The sequence below is a fragment of the Dipodomys spectabilis genome, unplaced genomic scaffold, assembly GCF_019054845.1.
Source record: "Dipodomys spectabilis isolate Male_0828 unplaced genomic scaffold, ASM1905484v1 ptg000145l, whole genome shotgun sequence".
Classification (NCBI taxonomy): domain Eukaryota; kingdom Metazoa; phylum Chordata; class Mammalia; order Rodentia; family Heteromyidae; genus Dipodomys; species Dipodomys spectabilis.
Genome location: NW_024870822.1, coordinates 17,532,919 through 17,545,344, shown reverse-complemented (window position 1 = coordinate 17,545,344; position 12,426 = coordinate 17,532,919). Strand labels below are relative to the sequence as shown.

At 41.9% G+C, this 12,426-nt stretch overlaps 1 protein-coding gene across 1 annotated transcript; it reads left to right on the top strand.

Annotated features, from left to right (window-relative positions):
- The first annotated feature begins 356 nt into the window (after positions 1 to 356).
- On the top strand, positions 357 to 6,302 carry Ncr3lg1 (natural killer cell cytotoxicity receptor 3 ligand 1). The gene is made up of 3 exons (XM_042691755.1): positions 357 to 723; positions 5,527 to 5,853; positions 6,277 to 6,302. Exons 1-3 carry the CDS (start codon positions 357 to 359, stop codon positions 6,300 to 6,302), a joined length of 720 nt encoding a protein of 239 aa, XP_042547689.1.
- The last annotated feature ends 6,124 nt before the right edge of the window (positions 6,303 to 12,426 follow it).

Here is a 12,426-nt window from a genome sequence, read left to right as displayed (position 1 = left end):
ATGTGGTGCTGAGGAATCAAACCCAGGGCCTCATACGCAAGGCTAGCACTCTACCACTGAGCCACTTTCCCAGCCTGAAAACTTAGCATTTTTAAGATATTACCCAAATTGATCTTCAGATTCAGTGCAATTCTGATCAGAACCTCAGTTGACGTCTTTATAGAAATCCACAAGGTGGTTCTTAAATGTACATGGCATTACATGGAACCTACAGCAGTCAAAACAAGCTTGAAAAAGAAAGAAAAACATCTCATGTGGATTACTAAGAAAGCTTTTGTATTAAGTCCTTCTCTGCCCACTCCAAGAAATGTTGATTACTTGCTAGTGTATGAGAGAACCAAGGATCTCATAACAAGATGTCTCTTGTTGCCACAGGTTCCCTGGAAGTGCAGATGGCAGGGAAGACACAGACGGTGTCCCTGAATGACAATGTCACCATAGCCTGCATAATCCCTGGCTCTCCATACCTGGATACCACAATGATGGGGATCAGGTGGTTTTGTACGAGTCAGATGTCTAAATCAGAGAGCATGGTGTTTGAGTTTCATGGAGATAATCTAAAATCATCTAGACCCGGGGCCATGGTGTCTCCAACAGGGCTGAAGAGGGGTGACGCCTCACTACAGTTGCCTGAGGTCCAGTTGAGAGATGAGGGAGAATACCGATGTGAGGTGACAGTTACCCCTCAGAAGGCAGAAGGCACCATCTTGGTAAAAGTTGTGGGTAGGTACCTAAGGGCAATGTCCTGTTCCCATGGTGCTGGAGCTTGGTGTGGCGCTGCAGATGGGCCAAGTACAGCACAGGGTTTAGAGTCTGAGTCTAGATGTGGGTTTTTATAAACAAATAGCCTCAGGTGCGTTCTCAATAACTGAATTTCAGTGCCCCTCTCATTTACCCAAAACAATATCTACCTAAATAGGGAAGAGTCTATGAAAAATGCAGGTGAAAAGCTTAGCATCATGGCTCAGTCTGTTGCAGATATTTAAGAAGTAATAGCCGGGGCTGGGAAGGTGGCTCAGTGGTAAAGTGCTTGCCTCGCATGCATGAGGCCCTGGGTTCAATTCCTCAGTACCACATAAGCAGAAAAAGCAGGAAGTACTGTGGCTCAAGTGGTAGGGTGCTAGCCCTGAGCTGACAAGCTGAGGGACAGTGCCCAGGCCCAGAGTACAGGCCCCATGGCCCACAAAAACAAAAAAACAAAAAAAGAAGTAATAGCCATAGTGGTTAAATAACTGTCCTGTTGTATGGACACTGGGTCTTCAATGAAGAAATAAAAGAAGCTGGCAAGGGAGAGAAATGCTGGGATCTGACTTCATAGATCAGAATTCGATTCCAGCTTTGCTATTTGCACACTGAATGATTGGGCCAACTGTGGAATATCTTTGGATCAGAACTTTCCCAAGATAATGTATGAAAATGTCCCACTAAGTGCCTCTTCTATGCTAGGGAGGTTCCCAGGGTAGGCTTATAACAGCTCTCAAATACATTTTGGGGGGAGACAAGTCTTACTATATAGTCCAGGGTGACCTCAAACTCATGATCCTCCTGACTCAGCTACCTGAGTGTTGGGATTATGGGTGTGCCCACCACATCCCACTCCAACATTTCTTTTATTGAATTCTTCTTTATTCTGTTATAAAGTAGGGATGTATTTGGTGAATATATTATTTTCTAGGGATGCCATAACAAGATATTGCTAACTGGTTGGCTTAACTAATATGTCTATTTTCTCACAATCCTGAAGACTAAAAGTCCAAGACCAAAGTGTCAGCAGGATATCTTCTGAAGCTTCCCTCCTAAGGCTGTCAGATCCTAAGTAGTTCTCATAGTCTTTCTTCTCTGAATATATCTGTGTCCTGCTTCCTTTATTTGTATAAGCCCACTAGTTATAATAAATTAGGCTCCATACTGATGGCCTCATTTTAACTTAATTATTTCCCACTCCTGAATACCATTTCCCCTATCATTAATATGGTACTTATATTGATTAATTACTACTAGGGCCTGTATTCAAATTTTCTTATTTATACACACACACACACACACACACACACACACACACACACACACACACACACACACACACACACACACATTTCTGTTTGGGGATCCCATCTGGAATATCACTTTACTTTTGTTATGTTTCCCTAGCTTCTTGGCTATGATAAATTTCTCATGTTTTCCTTGTTTTGATATTCTTGACAGCTTTGAGCAGTATTGGCTCAGTATGTGGTAGGATTCCACTCTATTGGGTATCCATACTGTTTTTCTTGCTAGATTGGGGCTTTGATTTTTGGAGGATGATCACAGAGGTGAAGTATTTTTCCTCACATCCCATGAAATGGCATAATTTGTTGCCTTTTTTCTTCATTTTGGGTCTTTTTAGCTTCTTCTTCTCCTTCCTTCCTTCTTTCCTTCCTTCCTTCTTCCTTCTCCTCCTCCCCTTCCTTCTTCTTCCTCCTCCCCTTCCTTCCTTCCTTCCTCCTCCTCCCCCTCCTCCTCCTATTCCTCCTCTGCCTCCTCCTTCGTCTTCTTCTTCCTCTTCCTTCTTCTTCTTCTTCTTCCTTCTTTCTTCTTTCTTTTTGTTTTTCAGAGCCGAGGATGGAACCCAGGCCCTTGCACTTGCCAGGCAAGTGCTCTTCTGAGCTACCCCCACAACCCCTGTAATTTGTGACATTGGTGTTGACCTTAAGCCCTAAGTGAAATTGTGTTTGTCTAGTCTCTTCACTGTGAAATTACTTTTTCCTGTTTACATTTATGCTATATCCATATGGTAGTCTTGGAAAGGATGGCACTCTTTGCAGCCCACACTTAGAATGTAAGGAATTATCTCCTTTGAGATAGGATAGCTGCATATTTTTTTGTGCCAATACCAACCTGTTTTTATTACTATGTCTTTAATATAATTTAAAGTCTGTACTGTGATATTTCCAGTGTTGCTGTTTTTACTCAATTGTTTTTGCTAGTTGGTTTTTTTTTATGCTTCCATATGAATTTTTGGATTGTTTTCAATTTCTGTGAAGAATGACTTGGGTAGGTATTACTTTGACTCTGTTGGCAGTATGATAGTTATTTTCATAATGCTGATTCTGCTGATCCATGAGCCTGGGAGGTCTTGCTGTCTTCTGGTGTCTTCTTCAATTTCTCTCTTCAGGGTGTTATAATTTTCATTGTAGAAGTCTTTCACTTCTTGATTAAGTTAATACCTAGGTATTTTATTGTGTTTGAGACTACTGTGAATTGGATTGTTTCTTTCTCAGCCTGTTTACTGTTGGTGTACTGAAAACTGATTTTTGAGTGTTGCCTTTGTATCCTGCTATGGTTCTAAAAGTGTTTTTTAGATATAGAAGTTTTTTGGTGGAGTCTGTGGGGTGTGTTAAATATAGGAAAATACCATCTGCAAATAGGGAAAATTTGACATCTTCTTTCCCTACTTGAATCTCTTTTATATCTTTCTCCTGTCTTGCTCTGTCTAGGAATTTTAGCACCATATTAAATAGAGAAAGTGGATACCATTATCTTGTTCCTAAATGAATTTAGAGGGAATGTTGGCTATAAGTTTGTCATATATAGCCTTTATTAAGTTCAGATATGCCCTTTTTATTCTTGGCTTCTTCAGAATTTTTATTATAAAAGGATGCTGGACATACTTCATTGGATATTAATTTATCTCTGCATGGGAGATGTCTTTCTTTATTGATATATTAGATCATTTATTTGTATCAACAAGAACTCTAAGTATTTATTTTGCAGTTTGGGTAATATGTGTTGGGTATAATCTGATACTATTCTATTAATATTTCTGCTGAGATCCAGTGGGGCATTCACTGAGCCCTAGGGAATCTTTCAGTTAGCAGGAATTATAGGCATGCACCACCACTCCCAGCTATTACTGGCTTTTTAAAAGTTCTTTTTATGTGTTAGATACAGTACTTTTTTGTCTGTCCTGAGGCTTGAACTCTGGGCCTGGGTGCTGTTCTTCAGCTCTTCAGCTCAAGGTGAGTGCTCTACCAATTGAGCCACAGCGCCACTTCAGGCTTTTTCTGCTTTTGTGGTGCTGAGGAATCGAACTCAGGGCCTCATGCATGCAAGGCAATCACTCTACCACTGAGTCACCTTCCCAGCCCCAAGTTTAAAATTTTTAATCTCCCTGCTGATTATTTAGTGGCTCTAAGAAGTTCTTAATCAACTTATCAAGTTTTATTTTATAATTTATGCTTTGGCACCAGTGTACTTATTTCTTTTTCTTTCTTTCTCTCTCTCTTTCTTTTTTTCTCCTTTTTGGTGTGGCTGGGATCAAACCTAGGGTTTCATGCATGCAAGACAAAGTCTACCACTGAGCTATGTCCCAGCTCCGGCATTATATTTTAAAACACATGACTAAATTCACAGCCATCTAGATTTTTTTCTATGTTACCTTCTAGATATTTTATTGTTCCATTTAGGTCTGTGATTCATTCTGAGTTAATTTTTATGAGGTATAATGTCTCTGTCTAAATTTTTTGTGTATTTATTTCATATGGATAGATGTCCAATAATTCTAGCACCATTTGTTTTTTTCTTAAGACTTTTTCTATTGACTTGGTTTTACTTCTTTTTCTTAATAAGTTTTTTATTTTGAAAATACTGTACAGAGGGGTTACAGTTACATGAGCAAGGTAATGAGTACATTTCTTATCCAGCATTGTTGCCTCCTCCTTTGTTTTTCCCCTACCATCCCGTCCCTCCTCAACGACCCTCCCACACACAAAGTTCATTTTTCAACATTGAATTGCTTTTACTTATTGTCAAAGATTAGTGGATTATATTTGTGTGTGCCTGTTTCTGGGCCTCTTGTTCTGTCCCATTGATCTCTTGGTCTATTCTTTCACCACTACCACAGTTTCTATTTAAGGATACTTCCTAGGAGATGTTTCCACTTTTGAGTATATCCAAAACTACTAGACCCTATGTTTACATGGCTCTACCCACTTGCAGTAAAAATTGGCGATGTAACTTTACTCTAAATGTATCACGTCCAGTTAAAAATGCTTAGAATTAGTAGTCTCTACCATACCAATATCCCAAGGCTTTCTTTGGATTCTGAAGAATCTGTGTCTAACACAAACTAGCTCAAGAAACTTTACTGTGTAAAGCTTAAGAAAATTATTGTGAAGGTGAGGTGACATTATGCCAGCATCTTACTGACACTGGCACTAACATACTCAGAATATTTAGCTTCAGTAAAACCCCATTCAAGCATCTGGCTGATAGTGAGCTAGTTCCTACCAACCATCAAGGAGTTCCCAGTCTGGTCTGGAATTGATGGGTCTCCAGCCTAATGCTGGACATGGTTGCAGCATTATCTATGTCTCAGACTCCATCTTAAAAAAAAAAGTGGATATCTGATGTTTTTTGTCTTGCTTGGCCATAATAAGAGTAATACAGAGGGGTACAGGTATCATAGAAGTCAGTGAGGGTAAGGTTGAGTGGGGGGGACTGTGTGTTGGTCCTGATCCTAATTATGTACCTTCTCTTCCATGACAGCTTTGCCACACAGCAAATTGTTTGAAGAGAAGCACACAGTGAATAATAATGAAGAAACATATCTTATATGTGAGGCAAATGGGTTCTACCCTCCCAACACTAATATAACATGGGAGAAAAGGCTCCCAAAGGTTCCCCAGTTTCAAGAAGTCACTAAGGACATCACCAGGAGTCCCTTTCTCAAGAATGAAGATGGTACATTTAACATTACCAGCAGCTTGAACATAAAGTCCTCTGGGGAAGACTCTGGGACTACCTACCAGTGTGTGGTATGGCACATCTCCTTGGATACTCCCCAGAGGTACAACATCACACTGAATGGGACAGGTAAGTGTCTTTTTGCACACTCCCCCCATGGGTCACCTTTAGGGTATATAACTTAAAACTTTGGTTCCCAGGAAGTCTGAGGGTTTTGCTAGGGGTTAATGGAAAAAAAACCCAAACAGAAAATGTGACTCAGAAGGAACAAGTTGAGCTCTGACTCAGCCCATTTCCCTGAGTCCAAAGCTCAGGCTTGGGCACTATGTCAAGACAGATGGTCTGGAAGGTGGAGAAGGTGATAGTAGTGGTCAGGTGGAAACAGGGCTATTTGTCAGCTCCTAGTAGCTTCAGAGTTCTGGATGCTCCATGTGGCTGGGAGTAGAAAGCTGGTCAATTGCTAAACGATTAGGGACAGGATCTTGGTCATGCTTCCTGAGGATAGATTGTCAGGGGCCAGGGACTAGTCCTGTCAGTACCCCTTCTAATCAGGCTTCAGGTCTGTCAACCACTATTGACCACATCAGCAATCCTATTTACTGGCTCAAGGTGAGGAGGCTATTGTAGGCTGGTCCTGCTGACAGATGCCCCGGGCTTTCTGTAACTACACTGAATCCTTTGGATGACACAACTCACTGTAGAATCCCTCTTGGTGGTGGGGTGGTATTTGTTGAGTTCACATCCTGATTGCCTTCATCACAGCTCTGATCTTTGGTGGGAATGATCGAGTTGATCAAATGCATCTTCTTGAGCTGAGAGGAATCAGAAAGGTAGGGGCCCTGAGAGATATTGTCTGGATGTGCCAGGTGGATCCTTGGATGCTCTTAAGGGGGAAAGGGAACTGTTCTTGAAAGAAATGGTTGAGGGGAATATGTATGGATAAAGTGTGAGAACATGAGAGGCATGAAATTGTAATTTGCTTTGGTTATACCCTGTGAGGTGTTTAAGTAGTATGATATGAACGATATAATGATGTGGAATCTTGGATGTATATGATATATATGTTGTATATATATTGTATATATTGTACTGTAATTCTCTCCTTTGAGCATTTACTTTAATGATAAGAAAACTTGGCAGAGTTTTATTGAGTAAACAAGCAAGCAGACAAAGACAAGCAGGCAAATAGTCAAGCTTTTTGGGTGCTCAAACGGAGAGACTTCCCTCTTGGTTTTGAGACAAGTTTTTACTGTATAGCCCAGCATGGCCTGAAATTCATGATTTTTCTGCCTCTACCTCCTGGGAGTACAGATGTGTGCCATCACATCTGGCCCTGCATTGTATTTGTAACATGTGGTAAGTACTCTGACATGTGGTAGGATACTCTGATGTGTGTGATAGGGATGGCAAATGTAGAGGCACATGGCACGCACCAACAGATACTAGCAGCATCTGTGCGGGCTCTTTGGCTCTCGTTGATTTTCTCAATATTCTTCTATTTTTCTCCAGAATCTGTGAAGATACTTTCCTTGAAGTACTTATGGTTCCCTTTTCTCCTTGCTTGCTTAATTGCATCAATTAGCTCTTGTTGAAAAAGGTAAGGAGTTTTGAAACAAATATCCCTTTGTCTTGAATTTGGCTTTAAGAATTCATGATTGTAGTCAACAGATGCTGTGGGAGAGGTCTGATGATTGATGTTAGGAGATGTTGTAGTGTGGTGTGTGGGTTTTTTTTCCTGATGTTATATTGGGGAAGAACTTCTTCATTTGATTGCCATGTGATGCTTTGTGACTCTGGGAGATGTGTTGTAAATCTCCCTCTGTCCACGTTATCCAAAAATCACTGTGAATTGAGTCTGTCTTTACTATTACAGGCCAGTGCTTTGGACTGTGTGTGGTCTGCATTACTGTCTCATAGATTAAACACTCCTTTGCCCCCCTCCCCATACACACAGTGGAGAAAGTGCCCCCCGCCTTACTAGTCCTGGGGTTTGAAATTAGCCTGGGCATTATCCAAACTTTTGTGGGCAAGGCTAGTGCTTTACCACTTGGGCTACAGCTCCACTTCTAGCTTTTTTAAGGTTGATTAGTTTCACAGATCTTTCTGCCAAGGGTGACTGAACCGTGATCCTCAGATCTCAGTCTCCTGAGTAGTTAGTTTTACATGCATGAGTCACTGGTGCCTGGCTTTGCTCTTTTTTTGTTGTTGGTTGTGGCTTTTTGCCTTTTGTGGCTTGAACTCTCGGCCTGGGCACTGTCCTTGAGCTCTTCAGCTCAAGGCAAGTGCTCTACCACTTGAGCCACAGCACCTTTTATGGTTTTCTTGTTTTATTGGAGATAAGAGTTTCACACTTTCCTGCCTGGGCTGGCTTTGAACCGCAATCCTCAGCTCTCAGCCTCCTGAGTAGCTAGGATTACAGGCATGAGCCACCAGCACGTGGCTGCTCATATTTTTTAATACCATATAGGATAACATCTCTACTTGAGAAAATTCTATTTTTGACCAAGAGTTCTTAATCTTCACTAGATGTTTCCAAGTTAAATCCTCAATTATGACCTAAGTAAATAAAACAACAGTGCAAACTTTAGAGGCCCAGGGAACCACTGTAAGTGTTGAAGGCTGGAGGCTCAACTCAGCAGTAAGAGTACATGCCTGTAAAGGTGTGAGTTAAAATGGCTCTAGATAATAAAATTGCCCTCAATTATTTATGTACTTGTCAAAGTGAAATATCTGTAAGACCTAGTACTTTTGATTGTGAATACATTAATGGAATAATCAGTTGACTATCTAACACTAGCCAGCTGATATATGAAACTTATTCTTCTGGTAAAAAATAAGCCAGTTAGGAAACTGGATATAAAGTGGTGTTCAAATATTTCTTGTGACTTATGACTGCTGTCATATTTACTGTTGTATCCAGGTGCTGTGGTAACAGACTTCTGGCAATATTTACAAGGAGCCAAATTGGAAACACTAAAGTCCTTGGAGACAAATTGGAAACACTAAAATCCTTTTCACCAAAGAAGAGACAAAAACAGGAGCTTAACCTAAATCTCGTTCAAGTTCTTGATACTTGCTGGTATACTCTTTTGCACAAGTTAATTTTGCCTTTCTGAGACCAAAAAGAAGGAGGAAGAGGTAGGCGAGGAGGAGGAGGAGGAAGAAGAAGAAGGAGGAGAAAAGAAGGAAGGAAAAAGGAGAGAGAAAGGAAGAAAGAAAGAAAAGGAGCCAAAGTCTTTATGACTAGCCTGGATCCAGTAGTCATTTGTACTAAAGCTTCAGTGCACTGTTTTAGGGTTGTTTGTTGTTTGTTACACAGCAAAAAACAGACACAGCTCCCTGGGAAGCTAAATTTTGACCAACAGGACTGTGTTAGGAATGGGGATATGCTGCTACAGCTTTCTGTGAGCACTGCTCACTGATTTAGCTGACATGGTTCCCAACATCTCTATCCTAAAGTATCTCTCAAGTATGTGAGCCAATCCCTGCTCTCCTGCTCAGGCACGGCCAATGACAGAGCACAGCAGGATTTAAATGGAATTAGGGTCTTCCTATTCAATTCTTCCACTTTCCTCCTGCCTCTCTCTTCACAGTGAGCCTGCCTTGCAACTGGAAGGAATTCCCCTCTTACTGACTCTCATGTGTATATTGCACTGGACTTATCTTTTTAAAAAGTACTGTACTTCTTTTATTTATTGATGTATATTAACTGTATAAGAGGTTTCACTGTAGTATGTGTATATGTAGTTATAATGTGCTTTGAGCATACTGACTCCCTCTACTTCTCTTTCTTATCTCCTCTTCCCCTCTCTTTGAACATAATGTGTGTGTGTGTGTGTGTGTGTGTGTGTGTGTGTGTGTGTGTGTGTGCGTGTGTGTGATAATCCTGGGGCTTGAACTCAGGACCTGGGTGCTGTCCAATTGCAATCCTCAGATCTCAGCCTCCTGAGTAGCTAGGATTACAGGCATGAGTCACGGGTACTTGGCTTTTAATATAATTTTAATGAGGTTAATGACTGATTTTCTACATGAATGTTCCAAGTGTCTTCCCTGTATTTTCCTTTAGTAGTTCCATTAAGCTCTCTGATACATTTTGAATTGACTTTTGTACAAAATAATTGTCTTCCACTTCGGACTCCCATCTGGAAGCTGCTTCTAAGAAGACCCAAAGTGACACAAGAGAGACTGAATAATTATACAGAAGAGTAATAGGAGGGACATGGTGCATCCATGATGCATTTGTGGCTTCTTCAAGATGGACAGTGGTGGTTTCTGCATGGAGACACAATAGCGACCACACAGTGTCTCACAGAATAAGTGACTGGAAGACTTTCCCTAAGGACTCGAACAGCCCACTTAAGAACACACTGTTTAAGCTGCCTTCCTTGGGGGAAGATACTTCCAGGAAAACAGTAGCAGGAAATTGAACTAAAAGGAGCCAAAATATTTCGTAGACTGTATTACATTTTCTCTTCTCTGGGTTACTTCCCTTCCCCCCAAATAATGCCATTATGAAAAAGTGGGATTGATCAAATGAAATAGAATAAACAGAGATGGGACTCCCTAATGTCTGGTTTGTTTCAGCTGGGGTGCTGATAGAGGAATTTGGAACATGTTTGTGTTGCAAAAAATGAGATTCATTCATGATAGGTAGGTTATGGGACGACATCAAAGGATGAAGTTGAGCGTAGGAGCTGAAGAACACTGCTGGGTGGTGCTGGTCCTGCTGTACATATATCTGTACACATTGCTCCTCACAGAGGAGGGCCAAAGCTGATGTGGATATGTATATTTCATGCTTTACTTAGTAGCATCAGGGCCAAAAAAGGAGACAAAGTCAAGGAAAAGGCAGGAAAGAGTTAATACTCTGGGGTCTAGATTTGCTGGTCTAGCGAGTCCCCCCCTTAACATTACGTCAGAGCTAGCTTTCCCAGCATAGAACTAGAATGGGAAGATAGATTACAATAGAACTAGAATACCATGAGGAGACTGAATGACTCAGACACAAGAGGACCTAGTAGAGAGGCTGTTAGTAATCTGGACTCTAGTGTGACATAATCTACTTTCTACCTGTTTTAGCATCTAGTCCCACTGTTGTTCCTTCCTTTCAAGCTAGACTAGATCTGTAGTACTTCAGACCTGACTCAGTCTGGGGACAGTATGACCTTGATGTGGAGAATTTGTCTTTTGCTCCCCAAAGTCATCTACATAATATAAAGTATCTTTTACCTGGGCCTGGGAGACCTGAAAGGCTTGTCACTCTAGTGACAGCAACTCTTAGGAATGTTCTCACCAGGTAAATATGTTAGCCAAGAGCTATGGTGAAGGGAAGAGCTAGAAGGATGCAGTCTCTGAGGAGAGAGTGGGTCTATAGAAATCAGATGAGGGCTGGGAAGGTGCTCAGTGGTAGAGTGCTTGCCTTGCAGGCATGAGGCCCTGGGTTTGATTCCTCAGCACCACATAAGCAGAAAAAGCCAGAAGTGGTAGAGTGCTTGCCTTGAGCTGAACAGCTGAGGGACAGTGCCCAGGCCCAGAGTTCAGGCCCCACAACTGACAAAAAAAAAAAAAAAAAGAAGAAAAAGAAAAAAAAAGGAGAGGATGTAACCATGCACACGGGTCAGAGAAAGTACCAGTGAGGTCCCTGATTGCATGGCTGATTTGGATATAGTCTAAGCTGTCACAACATAACTGAGCCTGCTGTCAGTTTTGAATATGGAATGTCAGGGAAGGTTTTGGCTTTCTGCTTGCCTGCCTGCCTTCCTTCCTCCCTTCTTCTTGGGGCTTGAACTCAGGGACTGGGTGCTATCCCCAAGCTTTTGTGCTCAAGGCTAGCACCCTATCACTTTGAGCCACAGCTCCACTTCTGGTTTTCTGGCTGGACTGGCTTTGAACCATGATGCTCGGATCTCAGCCTCCTGAGTAGCTAGGATTACAAGCATAAGACACTGGTGCGTGGCCATGGTTTTGGTTTTCTTGAGTCACACTTTTTCTCTTGAGCAAGGAGGGCATAGTCTTGCCCTTAATGCCTCTACCTAGTAAGGTGGGGTATATTCCTGCAGTCCATTTCTGGGATCAAGTAGATTCTCTCTGTGGCCAGCAGGTGGCACTAAGTCCTAATTTTACTGGCTTCAGGCGCTCACCAGTCACCTAAGGAAGTGGAGGAAGGTTATTATGGAAGGGAGGCCAAGGAAATCGTCACTCAGGAGCTTATTATTAGTGACTCTAGATTCTCCCTTAGGTTTTAGGAACAGTGTGGCTGACAGTCCAGGATTCAGGCCCCCCAGAACTCTAGTAGTAGTTCAGCTGTGCAAGGAAGGTGTGGGGGAGAGGGCAGCTTAGCAGCAACACCGACTTACTGGTCCCCTCAAGCACATCTCCAGATCAGCCTGGGACAGAATCCTACTGTTCAGACCCAAATCCTACCTCCAGGCCTCACTGCAGCAGTAGGCATGGCTTGTAGTTCCGTATGCCATCCATCCATCTATTTGTCTACCCATCCATAGCACATCCATCCGTCATTCATTCATTCATTCACTCAACACCTACTCAGTGCAAAGTGCCGAGTCAGACACAGTTCCAAACCTGAAAGAGCCATGGAATTGGGGAGAGAGATGCATAAGCCCAGGAAAAAAGAATGGTCTTAGTGCAGAGGAGGGAAGGCTTCAAGGAGTACCACTGGTCTGGGTAATAGATTTCAACATT